Source organism: Astatotilapia calliptera, chromosome 3, assembly GCF_964374335.1.
Source record: "Astatotilapia calliptera chromosome 3, fAstCal68.1, whole genome shotgun sequence".
NCBI classification, from domain to species: Eukaryota; Metazoa; Chordata; class Actinopteri; order Cichliformes; family Cichlidae; genus Astatotilapia; species Astatotilapia calliptera.
Window position 1 is genome coordinate 11,268,401 of NC_137424.1, and position 20,201 is coordinate 11,288,601.

Here is a 20,201-nt window from a genome sequence, read left to right on the forward strand (position 1 = left end):
AGTAATGGCAGATAAGGCAGATCGCGCTAACATAATATGCACTGTTAGTTGATTATTTATCTGCTGCATTAACGGGAGAGGACATGCAAACGTTACCGCTGCTGCTGGGTTGAGATTCACGAGTCCGGAGCGGAATTAAAAACACGACATTCATTTAAGGTCATCGCGTGTTTTGTGAGCAAATGCTTTTGCATATTCGCAGTGTTTCCTCCCTTAAATGAAATATCTACTTTGCAAGTATTGCAAGTTACCCTGTTGTCATCCGTTCTCGTAAAGTATAATCAAACTTTTGAGCGTTTGAGCCGCTTAGGTACCGTGTTTCCTGCCGGGTAAATGATGCTCCGCAACGTGGTGACGTCATTCGGGGCGACTGGAATCGATAAGGGAATCGTTTGCAAAAATGGCAAACAATTCCAAGGAATTGAAACAGTGGGAACCGGTTCTCAACAAGAACCGGGTTTCGATACCCATCCCTAGTCTTAACTCAAAGTGAACATAGACTTGATTGAAGTAACTCAGATCAGCCAATTCAAAATGCTAATTCAATCAACTCTGAGTTCATGGCTAGACTCAGTTTGTTGGCCCTGCACCTTAAAACTATTCCCTGTTTGTCCCTCATGTTTTTTGGATATTGTTTTCACATCATATGTCACGGCTAGCGGGGCGAGCCATGTTGAATTTAATAAAGGACCCAAGATGCCGACACTGCTGTGAAGTGAGTGAGCTTTATTGAAACGGTGAAGTGCAGTGGAGATGGCCTGTGCAGAAGCTAAGATAACCTCTACTGAAAAAACTAAAAAACTAACCTGAAACCTTAAACGGAGACACGGGGAGACAACACAGACGAACCAGCAACAAGCAGGAGAAAACAAAGGGCTCATATACACAAAAGAGCCATCAGGGAATGAGAAAAAGGAGACACAGCAGGATTCATTGGACATAACCAGACAAGGGGAAGCAAAAGTAGACACACTAACATAGGACATGGTACTGTCGAAATAAAACAGGAAGTGAACACAGAGACACAATACTAACACAGTACAGAGGGAACACAGAAAGCAAAACCTCAGAACTAGAAAATCTTAATCAGAATGACAAAATACTTATTTTCCACCCTGATTTACGAATAAATTCTTTACAAATCCTACCATGTGAATTCATGGATTTTTTTTTCACATTCTGTCTCTCACAGTTGAAGTGTACCTCTGGTGCAAATTACTGACCTCTGTCATCATTTTAGGTGGGGGAACTTGCACAATCGGTGGCTGACTAAATATTTTTTTGCCCCACTATATTTTAGATTTGAATGAATCATGAATGAAGAAGCATTACCAGAAAAATTAAGAAGAAAAGACAACTTGAGTGAAAAACAAATGACACTGTGGCTTTATTTCTGTTAACTTCCTGAAAATCATGTGTGTTGTTATGTGTGTGATCAGCAAAAAGGGATAAGAAGCAGCACTACCGTAAAACTTAGCGTTGAAGCTCAAGTTTGGCAGATAACGGATGGCAGGCGTGGCTCACACTTGACCACGGTGTTGGAGAAACTCTGAGCTCCGGGTCTTTATAATCACTCTGCGGAGCTCACAGAGACTGCAGGGAGGACAGGAGGACAGAGCAGACTTTGTGAATTATTTTTTATCTTAGATGTAATATAAATTCAACACAGGCCTCTGAGGAAAAGGATCGTGCTACAAACTTTCGTTTCTCTTCCAACAGAAAGCAGAGGAGTGGAGTTACTCAGAGACTGACTGGATTAAACACACCAAAGGTTTATATTCCAGTTGGACCGTATCTCTTACCAAGGTCTGCACTACGTATCAGGATTTGATCTTATTCAGGTAATATCTGGGTTCTTATAGGGGTTTGTTCACAATAGTAACTCATGCAGCCATTTTTCAGTCTCACTGACCAAACTTTTTACAACATGCTGCATTTTTAATAGTAAACTTCTGTTCAGTGCTTTTCCTGTCACACACTCATACATGTGTTTTGTCTGCAGCAGCTGTGTTGTTGTTAGATTGTATTATCTGTTTAATCTCTTCAACATGGTTTTAGTTTTCTTTGTAAAGTCAGCAGCTCTGTCACTTTTCTCTGATTCCTCTTCTGCTCGACACTCAGCTGACACTCAGTTTCATTTCCACATTCATGAAGTTGTTGTCCAAGCGAATCATAGGCTCCATGATCGGTCAGCAAACTGTGTCCAGGCAGACGGGTTGGATAAGAATAGCAGATTTATGTTTGATTACGCCCGTTTCCAATTCAGTTCCAATCATTCCTGGCCCCAGGAGGTTGATGGGGGTGGGAGATGGGGGGCAGTGGGTTGTAGGCACAATGTAGATGAGTGGAGGCTTAATGTACTTAAACTTCCAGTCACAGTGAATCAGTGTGTGTCAGTGAATGCATCATGTGTGCTTCATGGCTCCATGTAGTGGACTGATAGTAGAAGTAGAGCAGCTGATGGCAGCTTCCTGTGCCTCACACTGCTGTCTGACTGCATTCAGCTGATATTTGGACAGCACACATGATGGAAAGGAGGATTTTGGTTTATGTGCACATGAATGATTTGTGTTTCCTCTGCAGGTGAAGGTAGAAAGTGTGTGTGAGCTGATGTGAATTGAGCAGCATGGATCAGTGTGAGGACAGAGAGGAGGGAGTCCCTCCCTCTAAAAGCACTCTGTGTGGGGAACATGAGAGCCAGACCAAAGCTCAGAGGTGAGATGACCATCTCTAACTGTCCATGACTCTTCTCCATGTCACAGCTCAGCACTCACATCACTGCTCCATCATTATTCACACTCATACCTCTGTGTGTGTTGTTTTAAAGCCCAGAGCTGTGGGGCGTACCAGGCTCAGCTGGACATAACCCTGAAACTAATCCAGAACCTGGACCTGAACCCAGCTGTGTTTCCTTAAAGAGCAACGACTCGAAGGATATCAGTGTAAACTTTAAGAAAAGACTGTTATGTGACAAAGAGTAAGTACATTATTTTTATGAGATTGTTCATCATGTCTTTAATTTATTATTTCCAGTTTTTCCTTCCTGTCTCATGAAGCTGTTACATTTATTCTTTTTCTTTTAGGATCAATAAGAGGCCAGAATCTCCTGGACCTGAACCCAGCTGTGTTTCCTTAAAGAGCAACAAGTCGAAGGATGTTGGTGCTGACTTTAAAGGATGTTCTTCTGCTGCTGAGAGGTAATGTGTGCCTAGATGTTGTTCCTGACTCTGTATTTTTGAATAAATCCTCATGTTTAATATCAGCTCAGCTCTTTTTCACACATTTCTATGTTGGTATGTGAAGCGGTGTGTGTTGGAGTGTTTCCACAAACACAGCAGTCAGAGTGGAAAGAGTGGATGTTGTAGGAGGTGTTTGTGTAGTGAAGAGGCTGAGTGTCTGTAGGACTCCAGCTGCTCCAGCAGGTGTCTCCTTTGTGCTTTGCTTCAAACACAGTGTAGGGAGGAGCTTCCACTCAGGTGTTTCAGGTGTTGCTGGATGGAGGAGGACAAATAGTTTTTCCCTTCAGTGACACTTCAGCAGCTCAATGTTCTGGGAGATGTTTGTCTTTATGAAGGTTTATGGATTCTTGTTCTTACTTTGGTTAAACTGAGCAATACATTTTCCATCTAACATTTAAAGTAATTTTCCAGGTGAATAAAAGATCTGCAGCTGCAGCCTCTGTGATGTTTCACAGTCTGAAAGTAACAAATTCAACCAGAGTTCAAACAAAGGCTTAATATACGTGTGTGTTTGATATAATGCCAACAAGTACAAACAGGTGTTCTTACAGGTCTTAATCACAGAGCTCTGATAAGTCTGGTGACTTTCACACTCAGCAGTTTTGCTGCCTTTTATTGTATATTGGCCTTTTTAAAGCCCTTCAAAGTCTCCCACATTCATATAGAGCTTTTAACACCAAACTCCTTTACAGTCCTTCTCCTCTCACACACGATCACACGACTGATTTGTCTGCAGCAGCTGTGTTACTGCTAGTATTTTATTATGTGTGTAATCTCCTCATATTGTTCCTGTGGTTTAGTTTGACTTCCTTCTGCAAACTCAGCTGCTCTGTTGCTGATACACGTCTCCATGAATATGATTGATCAGATGCTGCCAACACCATGTGTTTCATGTGAGCGCTCAGCTGAAACCCTGGGTTGACTTATCGAGTTAATAACAAGCTTCACGTGACTGTGAATGCTAAAGTGAATCCAGATAAAGGAAAGAGACCCTGCTAATGTTGGACTCACTTCTTAGTGTGGATCCCAGGAGGAAGTTCAACATAGCCATTCTTTGTGCTAGCTCGACCAAACCTGAAACCACAGTGCAGGATAATGATTATCATCTGTCTCTGTCAAGGACATTTAAAATCCACAAATAACAAACATAATTATATTTGACCATTAAAAATCTCTTTTCACTTAAAAAAGCATGAGCACACTGGTGGATTACAGAAACATGAAAACTCTTTAACAGTAAAGTGTCATGATCCTGGGTCTGCTGACCCAACGTTTTGTGTTTAGTTTGTGTAGCCTTCAGGTTTCCTAAGTTCATCGTTATCATGCCTAGTTGTTTCCAGTTCATTTTTACCCCTCGTGTTCCCACTATGTTTAGTCTATCATGCCTAGATGTTTCTAGTTATTTTCCCCTCGTGTTTCCACTATGTTAAGTCTCCCCTGCTTTTCATGTATTTCATGTATGTGGCTTATGTTGTTCAGTTCAGGTTGTCATGTCTATATCTCACTGTGTTTCCTGTTTTATTGTGAAGAGGTCTGGTGTGTCTGTGTTCATCATGTTCAGTTACTCTCCCCCTGTGACGTAATTATGTTCATGTGTCAGCTGGGCCCATGTGTTGCCACTTCCCTCATTGTCCTCCTGTGTCCATTTAGTCTGTGTGCTCTCAGTCTTTCTTTGTCAGGTCGTCCGTTGTATTCACCCGTTGTATTGCTCCGTTGTTCCTATGTCTCCGCTCCAGGTATCCCTGTCAGTTCGTTATGTTTAGAGTTTTGTATGTTTCGTTTTAGTTCACCCAGTTTAGATCATTGTTTAGTTTTCATCGATTCCCTATTATATTTGTACCCTCGTTTCTTGCCTTAATAAACGGCTTGTTTTGTTATTCATATCTCATTTCGGTCTGCGCTTGAGTCCTTCCCTGCAACATACGATCTGCCCTAGCCAGACCGTGACATAAAGTTAATTTAGGCGTAAACAAAGTGTCAAACATACTTAAGTAGAAGGACTAATGTTTGTGTTAACCCTCAAATGGGCTGTACAACATTATATAGGGAGACAAAAACAGAGATTATCGTAGCCATCGCTCTCTCGCATGGACGTGGCAGTCTTGCTGTCTGCTGCGAATCCTCCCCGTACCTCCGTGACCTCGTCTGGTATCTGCTCCCTCCTCTGTAAGAGACAGTAAAGGAAAACACGTCTCTGCCTAGTCTTGAAAATCTAATCTTATCATCCATTGTTCTTCTAGGGCCTCTTCTTCTTGTGGCCTCAGCTAACTGCTAATATTTACATGGCTAACATTAACATGTGTGCCAGCCAGGTTCACATTTATGATTAACTATGATTAATTAACTGATGTTGAAACTGGAGCTTTACTGACCTCTGAAATTCCTCCTAAAGTGTTATTCAGTGTTGTGACAGTCAGCTGCTTCAGCTGCTGCTGGGATGGGCTGTGGCAAAGAGAACAGAGAAAATCCAAATCAGAGTTTTTCTCTGAATTAAAAGCAAGGAAACAACAATATATTCTACATGGTGAAACTGATGGTTTCTAGTGTTTGGGTCTGTTTTTCTGTATTTATGCAGATAAAGTGTAAACTCAGATGAATTATACCATCAAATGTTAAAGGAAAATATGAGGATGAGTGTCTGTGAGCTGAGAAGGACGTGAAGCGAGCAGTTTATCCCAGAGCTCACTCTCTCCTTTAAATCTCAGTTTTTTTCTTCTTCACAGTTTATCTGTTAATTTATTAATGAATAACACTGAAAGAGTTTCTGTTATATGTTTCTGTGACGTGACTAAAGCAAATCTTTCAAATAATCCCACCATCAATGTTGTCTCCTTTACTACGGTTACTTTACTTGAATTTCTTTGAAATGAACCAAATTCTTTTATTTGTTGGTTGTTGCATATTTAACCTCTACAGTCAGGAAAGGAGGGGATGAGGCCTCAACAATGTTGGGTTGTAGCTGTGGTTCAGGTTAGAGTGAGTGTCCATGGAATAAATGTAAGTCAGTGAACTGGAAACATGACTGTGTTCAAACTTTGTTTTCCTTTTTATAATGAGTCTAATCAAAGGTGGACAGAAGTATCTCCACTTTGACTTTTCTGTGTCACCATCAGAGCTTCTGCACAGTGTGGAGAAAGATCCAGAAGCAGAGCTGGACTGCAGACAGCCAGTCAGAGCAGCTGTGTACAAAGTAAGACTGAACATCTGTCTGCTGATGGACTCATTTCTGAAAACTGGACTTCTTCTGTTGTTCAGACATTGAAGAGTTTTCTTTCTCTTTAGTCTCATTGTTTTTCTTTCTTTCAGCAGATGTTGGTCTGCAGGAGGTTTTAGATGAACATAAAATCAGTCTGAGGAGGAGATGTGAACGTGTGACTGAAGGAAGTGATGAAACAGGAAGTAGAACCCTCCTCAACAGGATCTACACTGAGCTCTACATCACAGAGGGACAGAGTGAAGAGGTTCATACCCAACATGAGGTGAGGCAGCTGGAGACAGCTTCCAAGATGGACGCCCTCCATGACGCTCCAATCAGGTGCCAGGACATCTTTAAAGCCTTACCTGACCAACAGAGACCCATCAGAGTGGTTCTGACCAACGGCGTGGCTGGTGTTGGAAAAACCTTCTCAGTGCAGAAGTTCACTCTGGACTGGGCAGAGGGCTTGGAGAACCAACATGTCAGTGTGGTGGTTCTGCTTTCATTCAGGGAGCTGAACCTGATCAGAGATGAGCAGTACAGTCTTCTGGAGCTGCTCCATGTTTTCCATCCAACATTACAGAAGGTCACAGCAGAGAAGCTGGCTGTCTCTCAGCTTTTGTTCATCTTTGACGGCCTGGATGAAAGCAGACTTTCATTGGATTTCACCAACAGGAAGCTGCTGTCTGATGTCACACAGAAGTCATCAGTCAGCCAGCTGCTGACAAACCTCATCCAGGGGAATCTGCTTCCCTCGGCTCTCGTCTGGATAACTTCCCGACCCGCAGCAGCCAATCAGATCCCTCCTACATGTGTTGACAGGCTAACAGAAGTACGAGGCTTCACTGACGCCCAGAAGGAGGAGTACTTCAGGAGGAGATTCAGTGATGAAGAGCTGTCCAGCAGAATCATCTCCCACATGAAGACATCCAGGAGCCTCCACATCATGTGTAGTATCCCAGTCTTCTGCTGGATCACTGCTACAGTTCTGGAGCACATGTTGACTACAGAGCAGAGAGGAGAGCTGCCCAAGACCCTGACTGACATGTACTCACACTTCCTGCTGGTTCAGACAAAGAGGAAGAAGAACAAGTACCATGAGGGACGTGAGACGAGTCCACAGGAGCTGACGGAGGCTGACAGGGATGTTCTTCTGAAGCTGGGGAGGCTGGCGTTTGAACATCTTGAGAAAGGAAACATCATGTTCTACCAAGAAGACCTGGAGCAGTGTGGTCTGGATGTGACAGAGGCCTCGGTGTACTCAGGAGTTTGTACAGAGATCTTCAAAAGAGAGTGTGTGATCTTCCAGAAACCAGTCTACTGCTTTGTTCATCTGAGCATTCAGGAGTTTCTGGCTGCTGTCTACATGTTCCACTGTTTCACCAACAGGAAGACAAAGGTGCTGAGGAACCTTCTGGGACAAACTTATTGGAAATCATCTCTGGATGATTTCCTGAACAGAGCCATGTATAAATCCCTCGAGAGTGAAAATGGCCACCTGGACCTGTTTGTTCGCTTCCTTCATGGCCTCTGTCTGGAGTCCAACCAGAGACTCTTAGTAGGTCTGCTGGGTCAGACAGAGATCAGTCCAGAAACCATCCAGAGAGTCATCAACAACCTGAAGGAGATGAACAGTGATGAAATCTCTCCTGACAGAAGCATCAACATCTTCCACTGTCTGATGGAGATGAACGACCTCTCAGTACATCAGGAGATCCAAGAGTTCCTGAAGTCAGAGAACAGATCAGAGAAGGAACTCTCTGACATCCAGTGCTCAGCTCTGGCCTTCATGCTGCAGATGTCAGAGGAGGTTCTGGGTGAGTTGGACCTGCAGAAGTACAAAACATCAGAGCGGGGACGACGGAGACTGATTCCAGCTGTGAGGAACTGCAGAAAGGCTGGGTGAGTCCAGATGTGATCATTAACATCATTAATTAGTGTAGATTAGTAGTTTAGTTCTTTAGATATACGCAGTACTAAATGACTCTCATTAGTTTGAGTTTCTTAAACCTGCTGCTGCTGCTGCTGCTGTGGGTCATTCAGACGCTGCTGTTAGAGAGAAGACAGAAATAAGAATCTATTTTTGTATTTTATCTTTGTAGTGAAATGAAGTCTAATGTTAAACACAGTGACAAATATCCAGAGCAGTCGCCGTCTGAGCTTCTCCTATGACTACAGACAGAACTACAGACACAGAGTTTAGTGGCATAAACATGGTGAGTGAGGATGAAGGTGCTGAGGAAGACTCTGGTTTAGTGTGATTAAAGTGTGATGTACTGATGAGTGGTTCAGAGTGAGGGCTCAGAGGTGAACCAGCTGTGCTCCCTTACTGCCAACAGTGGGACAAACTGAGTGAGAAGACACTGCTGACATCTGGACTGAACATGTGTCAAATATGTGAGCTAACGCTGTTGTCATAGCAGCTCATGGATTCACTCTCATTCCTGCTGCTGCTCCTGATGTCTGACTTCATGTCCTCATTAATCAAAGAGCTTCAGTTCAGTGTTTAGTTGTTGCTGCTGAAATGTCGTGCCTATTTTCTGCTGGTGGAAGTCACTGCTGTGTTTTTGACTGCTGTTTACATCCCCGAGCTAACTTCCTGGCAGCGCTTGCCAGACGTCATGATGTCATCAGTGCTTTATAGACTGTGGGAGATTTAGGTTGTAACCACAAAGTGTTTGTGTCCGTACGCTGCAACCTTCCACACCATTCCTTTATTGTACAGACTCAGCAGCAGCTCCATGGATCCCAAATCCAAGAGTGGAGAACAGATTTGAAGTGTGTCACATCCATGCAGTCACAGCTGTTTCCACCATGTTTCCACTGATATTAATCCTGTTCAATGACACGTTTCATATCAGTGAATATGTTCTTTAGGACGTCCACTGACATGTTTAAGTGTCCTGCTGGAAATCACTCAAATCATCCATGAAATCCATGAAAAATCCTTTTAGTGTTTCTAACTTCACCCTCTGTCCTCTCTCTCTCTCCATCCTCCTCACTGCTTCTTTCACTGATAATCACACAAACATCGTATTCAGCTACAAAATAACACAATAATATCATCTGATCATCATTATTATAAGAGCAGGATCCATATTTGATATCAGAGTAACACACTGCTTGGTGATGTGCAGTCATCATCAGTGACTGTGGGTCAAACAGAAGCTCTCTGATTGGTTGCTGACCTTGGTCACCTGTCCACTCTCACCTGTTTGTGTTTGCTCTCTCTTTGCTTTCTCTCCCTCTCTGTCTTTGTACGTCACTCAGGTCCAATGGAAACAGTGACATTTACAAACCAATCAAAGACAAACTGATCCATGTCAGGTTATAACAATATTCAAAGTGAATACAGGCTGCTGCTGGACACAGACAGGTAACATCATTTTGACTTGCTGTCACCTGGATCTGGACTCATAAACACTGAAGCCCTGAACAGGAATACAAATCATTTTCTGCCAACTAGCGACACACCAGCAGATAATGGCTCAGAAAGCTCAAATGAGCCAATCATTTCTGTGTTTAGTTCCCCTGAAATCAGATCTGATATCAGCAGCTCTGAGTTCATTCATCATTATTGTCCAGTGATGAGATTTCTGCTCCGTTTGGTAACAGTCAGCAGGTTTTTCCTGTGTGTGGACGTGAACAGTCGTACCTGACAGCAGGTAGCAAACAGAGATCATCTTTCCAGCTGGAACTCTTCACTGAGCTGAACTCATTCAAAATGTTCTGGAGTCAAAACAGGAAACAGTCCAAATGTGTGTCTTCACTCTGACTCTGGATCAGATCTCAGTGACAGACTGTGGACATTATGGAAGCCTAAATGTGACACCATCTTCCGCCTTCATCTGCAGATTAAAGCCAAACAAAGATTCTCATTAAAAGTCTGCAGGTCTGAGAGAGATTCAATCGTTGTGTCATGTCTAACACAATAAGAGGAGCTGAAGCACAGATGTGAAGAGCAGATTCATCAGATTATGACCTCACTCTGTTTTGTCTTCATATACATTCAGTCTGTGTTTATAATGCAGATTTTCTGCTTTTATAATAACACATTTTATATTTTCTATCATCACAGACTGACTGAGTGTGGACTCTCAGAGTCTCACTGTGAAGTTGTGGCCTCAGCTCTGAAGTCCAACCCCTCCCATCTGACAGAGCTGGACATGAGTGGAAACTACAACCTCCAGGATTCCGGGATGAAACTTCTGTGTGCTGGAGTGGAGAGTCCAAACTGTGGACTGGAGACTCTGAGGTGAGTTCACTGACTGCGGCTGTTGTTGTTTTTCTATATTTCAGGTTTTTGATGGATGTTTGAAACTTTCTTTAGTTCCTAAATGTTCAGGATGTGTCTGAAGACAAATGTGAAGAAGTTTGAGTGCTTTCAGAAATGTTGTCTTTCCAAACGACTGAACAACAGTTTTTCCTTTTGGCTCCAAACAGAAGTGACAGACTTGAGCAGGGTTCATTTAAAGGCTGACAGAAGTGGAGTGGTGACGGGGAGATGTTTGACAGGACAGTGTTTCAGCCTCCACAGGTTCATGTTGTGCTCCATCAGTCAGTGAAGATGAAGTCAGTGCTGATGAGGCTGTAGAGTGTGTGAGGGATGTGAATGAGGATGATGAAGATCTGATGATAGCAGATAAAAACAGGCTGCAGAGACTTTGAGCCATACAGGGCACACAGTGTGTGTACAGAACAGCTGAAATCATTATGGAGGCCTCACTGGGATATGGAAGCATCACAGTACAGCTTCAGTGAAGCATTAAAGTCTCTGATATGAGATGAGAAATGAAGCAGCCAGAGCTTTTTCATGAGTGGAAATCCACTGTGACTGTGAGCTGCTGCTACAGCCTCCAGATTAGCCAGCAGCTCATCCTGCTCAACATTTTCTCACCAACTTTAATGGAAGTGTGATGTTTTCAGCTGGAGTGATGGTCAGGGTGGCCTCCCTCTCCTCTTTTTCTCCTCTTCCTCTTTCATTTGTAAAGCCACTTCTGCTGCTGTCATTCATTTGGAAGTCCTGTAGCTGAGTTTGGGAGAGACTAACAGCCTCGGCAGCAGAGGGGAGAAAGGCTGTAACACCACCACTTTACTCTGTTCTACCTGTCACATCATTTTATCAGGAAACAAATATGCTCATGTTTTTACTATGTTTGTCTTGAAGATGTAAGAAGATGACATGGTGCTTTTTATTATTGTGTTGGTTTGTTTCCTGTCTCTTGGATGGAGCCCAGCTGTGCGTGGCCCCTGGGCCTGTGGTCAGAGTGTGTGCTGGATAATCCGGCCCAGGATGAGGCCAAACTGACATGGGATGAAATGTCTGTCACATAATTGAGCTTAGTGTAGTTTCATTTCTGCACAATTTAAAAACAACCAAAACTTTGTTCTGTCTTTTCTATGTTATACTGTAGACTTTCTTTGATACTGTGTCCAAAAGGAGCAGCTTTTACTTTGAAGGGGAGGCGTCTCTGTTTCCTCTTCAGGTTGGATGATGGAAGCAAATGAGTGTGTGATGTTCTTTCAGTGTTGCACTTTGTAGACGCTCCCTGAGCACTGGTCTCACAGCCAGCTGCACATAGAGACCAGTGTTGTTAGTCCAGGTCAGAAGATGACTTGTTGGAATGAAAATGAGCTTGTAGTTTGTCTGCTTGAATAATGTGACTGGAAAAAGGTGTTGGACTTCAAATATGTCCATTTCTTTCACACTTCACCTTTAAAAGTGAAGCCTTGTGGTTCCTGGAAGGAAAAACACGACTTTTTCAAGTCTTTGTCCTGTTTTTTATGAGAAATGTACGACTTTAATGTGAAACATTCAGAGTTTTTTCTCTTGTTGTGTTTGTTTGAAGCTGCTTCCTGTTGGCTTCAGCTGTTTGGAGTTTCCATTTTCTAAACTTCTACATTCTGAACCTTCTTCAGCTCTGAACAGATGATGAAACACTGAATGATTTCAAGCTCACACTTTGTCTAATAAACTTACATCTTTCATTCTTTATACAGATTGAGGAACTGTGGTTTGTCAGAGATCTGCTGTGATTATCTGGCAGCAGCACTGAAGTCCAACCCCTCCCATCTGAGACAGCTGGACCTGAGCTCCAACAACAACCTGCAGGATTCAGGAGTGAAGCATCTGTGTGGTTTCCTGGAGAGTCCAGGATGTGGACTTGAAACTCTGAGGTCAGTCAGCATGTTTTAGTTGTGCTGAGATGAATATGATGTGAAAGTTGTGCTGACACTAAACTGCAGACATCAGGCTGATATTATACTGATCCACACTGAGGATCTTCATGGTAAAGTCTGTTTTCTTCTTCTCTGGTTTAGTCCATTGACTGCAGCAGAACAATGTTCACATTTCAAACAGTGAGACTCAACGTATGGCCGGCGGCCCACACGCGGCCTGCCCACCTTTCCTGATTCAGAGAGAGGGGACCCTGATTAACTGTGTAGTGTTCTTCCTCACAGTTCTAAGTATCAGACACAACAATGAATAATCCACAGCTGACTGTCTTTAGCAGGTCAAAGGTCACGGCACACAGCAGACAGTGGGAAATATTATAATTCTGATCATTTATCAGCACATATCCATATGTATAAAAACAAAGCTGACACTGTGAGACTTGATCAGAGGTGTGATCATCACAGCAGAGGCCTTTGTGTCAAAGTCACTGAGGATCAAACAGAAACACATGAAGCAGATTTTCCTGTTCTGGCTTTTTATAGTAGATAACCTTCAAAATATTCTGCAGTCTGATAGGTTTGTAGCTTGAACCCATCCGCTGGAACGTTGAAGACAATATAATTACACTGCAAAGCAAGACACAAGTAGGCAAAGTTCTTCATGTTTCTCGTGCACGGGAGAGAACCGGACAGGCGCCGTTCCCTCGCCTGACCCCAGTTGCTCTCCTCCGTTCTCCCGTACCACTGTTCTTTTATTGAGGTTACATGAATATGCATAGGTTCATTAACATATGACATCTACATTCACACAAAGAGTACCTTGCCTGTGTGTGTGTGTGTGTGTGTGTGTGTGTGTGTGTGTGTGTGTGTGTGTGTGTGTGTGTGTGTGTGTGTGTGTGTGTGTGTGGGGTCAAGATGTGACCCTGTGAAGACTCCCCAAAGCTGGTGCCAGGACGTCTGGGTCCATCTAACAAAAGGCTCTTATACTTAAACAGATATACGTGTGTTTGCTATACCATAAATCAATAAGAAAAGATAAACTCTCCTAGGGAGTGTGATTTATGCCAGGACACTCTAAAGAGGAATGAATGCACTCCCTTCTACACAGAGTTGTTACAGACCTCCTAGGATGGGACATTCTTTCAATCTACAATTGATTATATACTTCTAAGCATATATGAGTAAATGTTTCTAAGCATAAATGACAATCAACAATACAAAACCTATCATTCCCCCCTTTTGACCTTTATGCTAGAAAAGTTCCCAGTTATGAATACCTCATGTCTGACAGTTTCAATGCAAACATTCTTATACTCAGCATTTGTCAAATCACCCTAAATTACTGAAAAAATACACAGTTTAACAAATGTATTAGCGGTTATCCCATTCATTGATCTCATCTCAGGGCAAACTGCATCCTACAAGCAAACAAGAAATTGTTAATTTAATAGTGAAAATAAGAAAGTAACATTTTCAAAAACATCTCACCTTGGTGATGCTTCCTCCGGGTGTGCACATCACATGTCTCCCTGCAGAGTGGTTTGAGTTCTGCAGGGCGTCATTAATGTCTCTTCCAGTTGTTTCCATCACTGTCCATAGGACCAGAGTCCAAATGTATATAGAATAAACATCCAATCATACCAGTTGGTTTTGTTGTTTGTCAACATGGGTCTCAGCTATTTCCAAAGCTGCAGACCTCATAGGAAACTGCTGTTATCACCACCATAGCTTCTGGTTCCTGTGCTTTTCACAGAATCATGATGTCATCCTTAGACTCCCTCTGCGTTGTCGATGGAGCTTGGCACGCCCCCCTCATCCCTCGAGTTTTCCTGTCCCAACGCTGCTTGCTGTGGGAAGTCTCCTCTTGATCTTCTGGAAGCTCAGTAGCGCAGCACTCTGTGTGATGTCTGCTGTGCTGAAGGTGATCTCTGATCCTCCTGAAGCCTCTCTCCTGGCCTCAGCTCCCATCTTGTGGACGATCCTCTCAGGCACTCCTTCTCGTCATGGATAATCCTGATTTTGGGCCTGCTGGATCTGAATTGGCCTCTGGAACTCCCCCTTGGTACAGCCCTCATTCCAACGCAGTTTCATGGTCCTTGCTGTGGCTCCAAGGTCTGATCTCATGATGGGCCCAAACCAGCTTGACCTTTGACCTCAACCACTGCCTGGGCTATGCCTGGAATGTTTCTCGCTTCTCACTGCTGCACCTGTATTTCAGAAAGACTTCTATTTGGAGAGCATGTCAACAATCATCAAACCACATTCTTTAGTTCAGTGAACTTCACTTATAGACCATCAAAGCCTCATCTGAACATGGATGCACCACTTGCATAGGTTTAATACTTGTAAATAAACGGCTAATCACACAAATCACTGCAACAATAATAGTAAACATTGTTTAATGTTACTTCTGGACCCCACCTCTTGACGCATGGACACTCTCATGCGTCAACTCACCAAACCTGGATCCCTGTCTTAAAAACTGGCTCCACCAGGAGCCTGCATACACACCATCATGGCCTGGAAAACAAGATCTGGAAATAAAATCAAACTTCACACTTATAAACAATTGTATCATAAGAGTAATAAGCAGTCAGCATGGGCAAGACAAGTGTCATGTGCAGGTTTTCCCAAATCATTAAATCACTATTATTACCATAATTCGCCGCAGACATGGATCATCCCATGTGCTCAGTTAACATTAATGTAATCAGTGACTTCTCTTAAGCAAAGTCACTCAACTCAACAATCACTATGAGCTCAATAGCCCATCTTCAACTATTCCATAAACACTGAATCCCTTATATATTTTTCTCATGTCACTTGTCTGCTTCCGCTGACTCCTCTACATGCAGTCTCAGAAAAACAAACATTAGCAATACACATTGATCATCCTGGTGGGCAGGCGTCAGCCATCCACATTCCAGAGGTGCCATAAAAACACCATAAAGTTAGCCATCCCTAGCCGTGGAAAGAATGTCATTCACATATAAACCCAGAAATCCTATAGTAGAAAAACATTAACTAATCCTCTTATAAATCACATGATCAATCACATGATTAATCATCTGCTGTAAAAAGAAATGTAAATGTTAGCACTGCGCAGGTGTGTACACTTTCTCACAGTAATGTTTGTGAGCAACACAAGTTAGTGAATGACACACACATAGTAAATTCACAGACAGAGAATTTAAACTAAAAAAGGTTAAATTTTCAGAGTTCACAAACATAAAAAATGGCATTTAAAGGGTTAAATCATCACGCAACCTCGAATGTTGCTGTCATCTTTCTGCTCCTGTAACAAAAAACACATAAATTCATCCACCCTTTTGTCCTGTCTAGGTGGAGGTTAACCTTGAGTCGTGGTCAAGTCCTGTCAGCTTTTACCAGTCAGTCAGTTTGTTTTTATTTCCATTCATTCATTCATTCATTCTTTCTTTGCTGATAGTGGAACCCGTCGTCGCATTTAGTTTCCACTTCCAGCAAAATGACGTCATCTCAAAAAGAAAAAGAACTTTAGATCGGATTACATCGCTGAATCCTTTTTAGGCCGGGACTTTCATTTAATATTGTCCCAATAAGTGGCTTTCTCCAGAGCCCATTTTAATGTGGAGAAACTCACTTGGCTTTCTCGACAGGTCGTATAGCACTTTTAATTCCTGATGTGCAGATCTGCTTAAAGAAAAGAAATAGACAAACAAAATCAGTGCCTGTTCAAAAGATAAAAATGAAAAATAACAAAGATTATCAAACCAAACTTTCAGTGCACTGTGAAAGTATCAAAATAAAAAGGCCTTGTTAAGTCATGACACAAACTCCTCATCAACTTCACAACAGGAGAAGAATCATCAGTTAGATTCACTCCAAACCAACCATCAGCTGCACAACACATAACATAACCCTAATGTCTTATTAGCTATGAGTTTAATCACCAGGTCTGTGCTCTTCACTCATTTAGGCCACAGATCTATTTTATTCAATTTTCCTTTTTCCCTTCATCATAAAACATGTGACATGCTGTCATGCACTTCACAAAAGAAGTTTGTTCTGACGTATTCAGAGTTGTGTATCTAGGTACAGGATTCACTCGCACATCAAAACAGGAAACTCAGTGTTTTAGAGTCTCCACTCAACACACAACAACTCCAACACATCCCATTCACTCGTGCTAGAATTCAGTCACCTTTCATTAATCTAAAACCGATCAACTAATTTGCATACCAGCTATTAACCAATAAAGTTGACAGGACGACAGAAAAGCATGTTCAAATTAGTATCACAAAAGACAATTTCCCTCATACAGTAAATTACTTGTGCTGCATCAATCAAGCAGGAAGCTTCTCCCAATTTACTATATTAACAACTAAATTTATTGTCTGATCACTGGTTGGTAAAACCAGGATCTTTTTTCCCACAAAAGTTAAATTGTTGTCCTGCAACCTAGAGAGTCAATTTTTTGCATTGGATAAATTCAGTATTTAATAACAAGTGTCTGCTAAATTGACACTATTTTAACACTGATGAAAGATAACAAGCTGATTTCCATTGCATGTGTGTTTGTGTTATTAGGCAGGTTTAATGCATGTCTGTGGAGCTGCATATCCAGCAGAGCATGTTCTTAAAAGCTGCCTTTCCTACACACTTCTCTGCTATTATTTAATCATTTCTTAACTAATGTGCTGTGAGTCCACTGGTCTTTGCATCACACTGTACACTTGTATCCTGTACCATCTTGGACAAGATGATAAACAGACTCACGCTTAAGATGTTGTCTAATCTTCATGAGTCATTTTGTGTTTGTATTAGTCGGGTTAATACATGTTCTGTTTTTATGTATCCTTTCATGTACCTTCCCCCTTTTTTCTGAAACAGGTTACCATCGGCAACCACACGGTGTGTTGTTAACCCCTTCTACAAATGCCCTCTTGTAATGTGTAACACTTTGTGTATGATTTTGTGTTATCTCTGGTGCATATTATCTGCATGTGTGGTGTCACTTTCCATTTTCTAACAGTACACTTGCATACCTCAGTGCTTGTCTTCCTCCCCCTTATGTGGTGGTCTGGACACTGTGTCAATCCTCCACTTCCAGGCAGTCGCTTGTCTCCCCGAATTCCTTAACCTAATTTCATTGCCCACACTAAAACAGCAGCCTCAGTCCTCTTCTGCTCCTTTCCTTCTCTCCCACTTTTCAGTCCAGTGGCAGTCAGTTTTTTTTTTCAGCTTTGTCCCGTGTCTCTCTTTGTCCCACTGTCTCTTTTATTGCCATCTCACTCCAAACATGGCAAATGTCAAACTCAGACAGTCTTCTCAAAAGTCCTTCACACACAGTGAGGTTGCAGCTGGCTGGAAACGCATCTCCATCCATCCAATCTAGATGGAGGTTCTTCTCTTTCTGATGCCGTTTGCCCACAGAACTGCTCAGAACTCTGGTATTGTCTCTTGGACTCCTGTTCACTGTTGATGTTCATGCTCGTGCTTCTGAAACTGCACTCGGTGTCTTCAGGGAGAGATTAGTTTCCTTGGAGCTTGCTTGTTCAGGGTGAGGATGGGAAGCTGCAAAACAATTCAGCCAAAAAATTCTGGCTGGTTGTTTCTAATTTTTTCTAATGATTTCAACCTATAATTTTCTTCCGACTGCTGCCCGTGGAGAATTGATTCTGGTCTGCTTTTCACCTGGAAGTGACAAACTAAGACATTTTCATTATTATCATCGCTGCTTAACCAACACACATCTCTCTCTCTCTCTCTCTCTCTCTCTCTCTCTCTCTCTCTCTCTCTCTCTCTGTGTGTGTTTTTGTGAACAATCCTTTCTTAAAAGCAGAAAATGAAATTGTGGTTATTTTTGGCTGATCAACACAAAACCTTTTTCCCTATGATTATTTTTCATCTACAATATAAATTCTTTCTCTTTTTCATCTGCATAAATAAATCACATGGCTGATGATACCATGGTGATCCATAAATATGATCACCAGTTTATTTAATTATTTTTAACCCAACAAAACAAATAAAGAAAAACATGATGTTGATGCTACACACACGAGTCAAGGTGCAGGAAAACTGCTCACGGAAACGCTGCACACTCATAGCTCTGTTTCCCTCTCTTTGAGTAGTTCTCAGACAGCTCTTGATCTGATAATGTGTAGCTTGCTCATCAGCTCAGAAGAAAAAAAAACCGCAACACAACATCACACAGTAGTTGCATGCTCTGCCCACAGCGGCAAAGTCTTACACTTTCATATTCAATAAAGCTTCTCCATCACGTACTTTTAGATGTTTCATACAGGGTTCAGCATATTAGTTGTTTTCACAGGTGTGCTCTATATCTCAACAATGGCTCATAATAAGACGACAGTCTTTCACACAGGTCAAGTGCCTCTATGCACTTCATTAGTTCAAATATTTACCTATATCACTTCAGCTCATATGTCATTGTACTGAATTTGAGCAACCACAAGCTTAATGTAGATTACTTTTAACAACTATCCACCTCAATTACGTCTATGGTCTGGCACACAGGCTGTTGTCGATCAGGGCAAGCTAAAGAATAAACATTTTGTGTCAGCAAGGGGTGGGGGAAAGCCCTTCACCAGAGCACATCTTAAGTGCTGCTGATGTGGCAGGCCTTCTCCACACGCTCCTGGCTGCTTATGAAACCATGATAACAACAACAGTCGGTGTCACAGACCACGTGTTCTGCTCCGCACACACTCACACAACAACAACAAAAATGACGACGACAACAATGACAACAACACAAAATAGGCCTACTCCGGACTCACACCAGACCGCTCGGGACCCTGACCCAGTTGTGGGACGCTCACCCAGTCGCGCGACAAAACCCAATGAAGGGACGCTCGGGACACACACCCAGGGCGATTTCAAAACCGGACACTCACCGGACGCTTGGGCCCTTGGGCCCTTGGGCGATTTAATCAAAACCTCTTTTTCAGGACACTAACCCAGTTATCGCTCCACAAAGCAGCGAACTTCTCAACGCCTCACAAGATGGCGGAGACTGCACAATGACACGGTTATAGAGTCGGCCTCTTTAAACTTACTTGGTGTTGCTTAGCGTGTAATATCAGCCTCGAATCCCGCCGATCGCCATTCATCGAGGAGAAAGGACAGACCGCGAATCCACAGGAACTTCCTGGCTGAGGTCAGTCTTTCAGCGTGCCTCTCCTCCCCTCGGTGAATGCGATTCCAGGGCTCCGGCATCCAAGGACCAATTAATGATAGGTTCGTAGCTTGAACCCATCCGCTGGAACGTTGAAGACAATATAATTACACTGCAAAGCAAGACACAAGTAGGCAAAGTTCTTCATGTTTCTCGTGCACGGGAGAGAACCGGACAGACGCCGTTCCCTCGCCTGACCCCAGTTGCTATCCTCCGTTCTCCCGTACCACTGTTCTTTTATTGAGGTTACATGAATATGCATAGGTTCATTAACATATGACGCCTACATTCACACAAAGAGTACCTTGCCTGTGTGTGTGTGTGTGTGTGTGTGTGGGGGGGGGGGGGGGGGGGTCAAGATGTGACCCTGTGAAGACTCCCCAAAGCTGGTGCCAGGACATCTGGG

The 20,201-nt window shown here is 42.7% G+C and overlaps 2 protein-coding genes across 2 annotated transcripts in view; both read left to right on the forward strand.

The window, feature by feature from the left end:
* Positions 1-20,201, forward strand: part of LOC113011589 (NACHT, LRR and PYD domains-containing protein 12-like) — a 534,299-nt gene that overhangs the window by 241,185 nt on the left and 272,913 nt on the right. Inside the window, exon 8 of the mRNA XM_080298057.1 lies at positions 12,436-12,612. Within this exon, the coding sequence (XP_080154183.1) occupies positions 12,436-12,612 (177 nt within the window). The remainder of the gene's footprint in view (positions 1-12,435; positions 12,613-20,201) is intronic.
* LOC145419359 (protein NLRC3-like) lies at positions 1,516-10,694 on the forward strand. The gene is made up of 7 exons (XM_080299674.1): positions 1,516-1,841; positions 2,584-2,715; positions 2,828-2,977; positions 3,084-3,197; positions 4,976-4,983; positions 6,495-8,337; positions 10,514-10,694. Exons 2-7 carry the CDS (start codon positions 2,627-2,629, stop codon positions 10,692-10,694), a joined length of 2,385 nt encoding a protein of 794 aa, XP_080155800.1. The 5' UTR covers positions 1,516-1,841; positions 2,584-2,626.

Bases quoted from the DNA above. Each gene is read 5' to 3' on its own strand.
- LOC145419359 (XM_080299674.1), top strand. From the start codon at position 2,627: ATGGATCAGTGTGAGGACAGAGAGGAGGGAGTCCCTCCCTCTAAAAGC. The intron at 2,716-2,827 runs GTGAGATGACCA...GTTGTTTTAAAG, and splicing joins AGCCAGACCAAAGCTCAGAG to CCCAGAGCTGTGGGGCGTAC. The intron at 2,978-3,083 runs GTAAGTACATTA...TTTTTCTTTTAG, and splicing joins AGACTGTTATGTGACAAAGA to GATCAATAAGAGGCCAGAAT.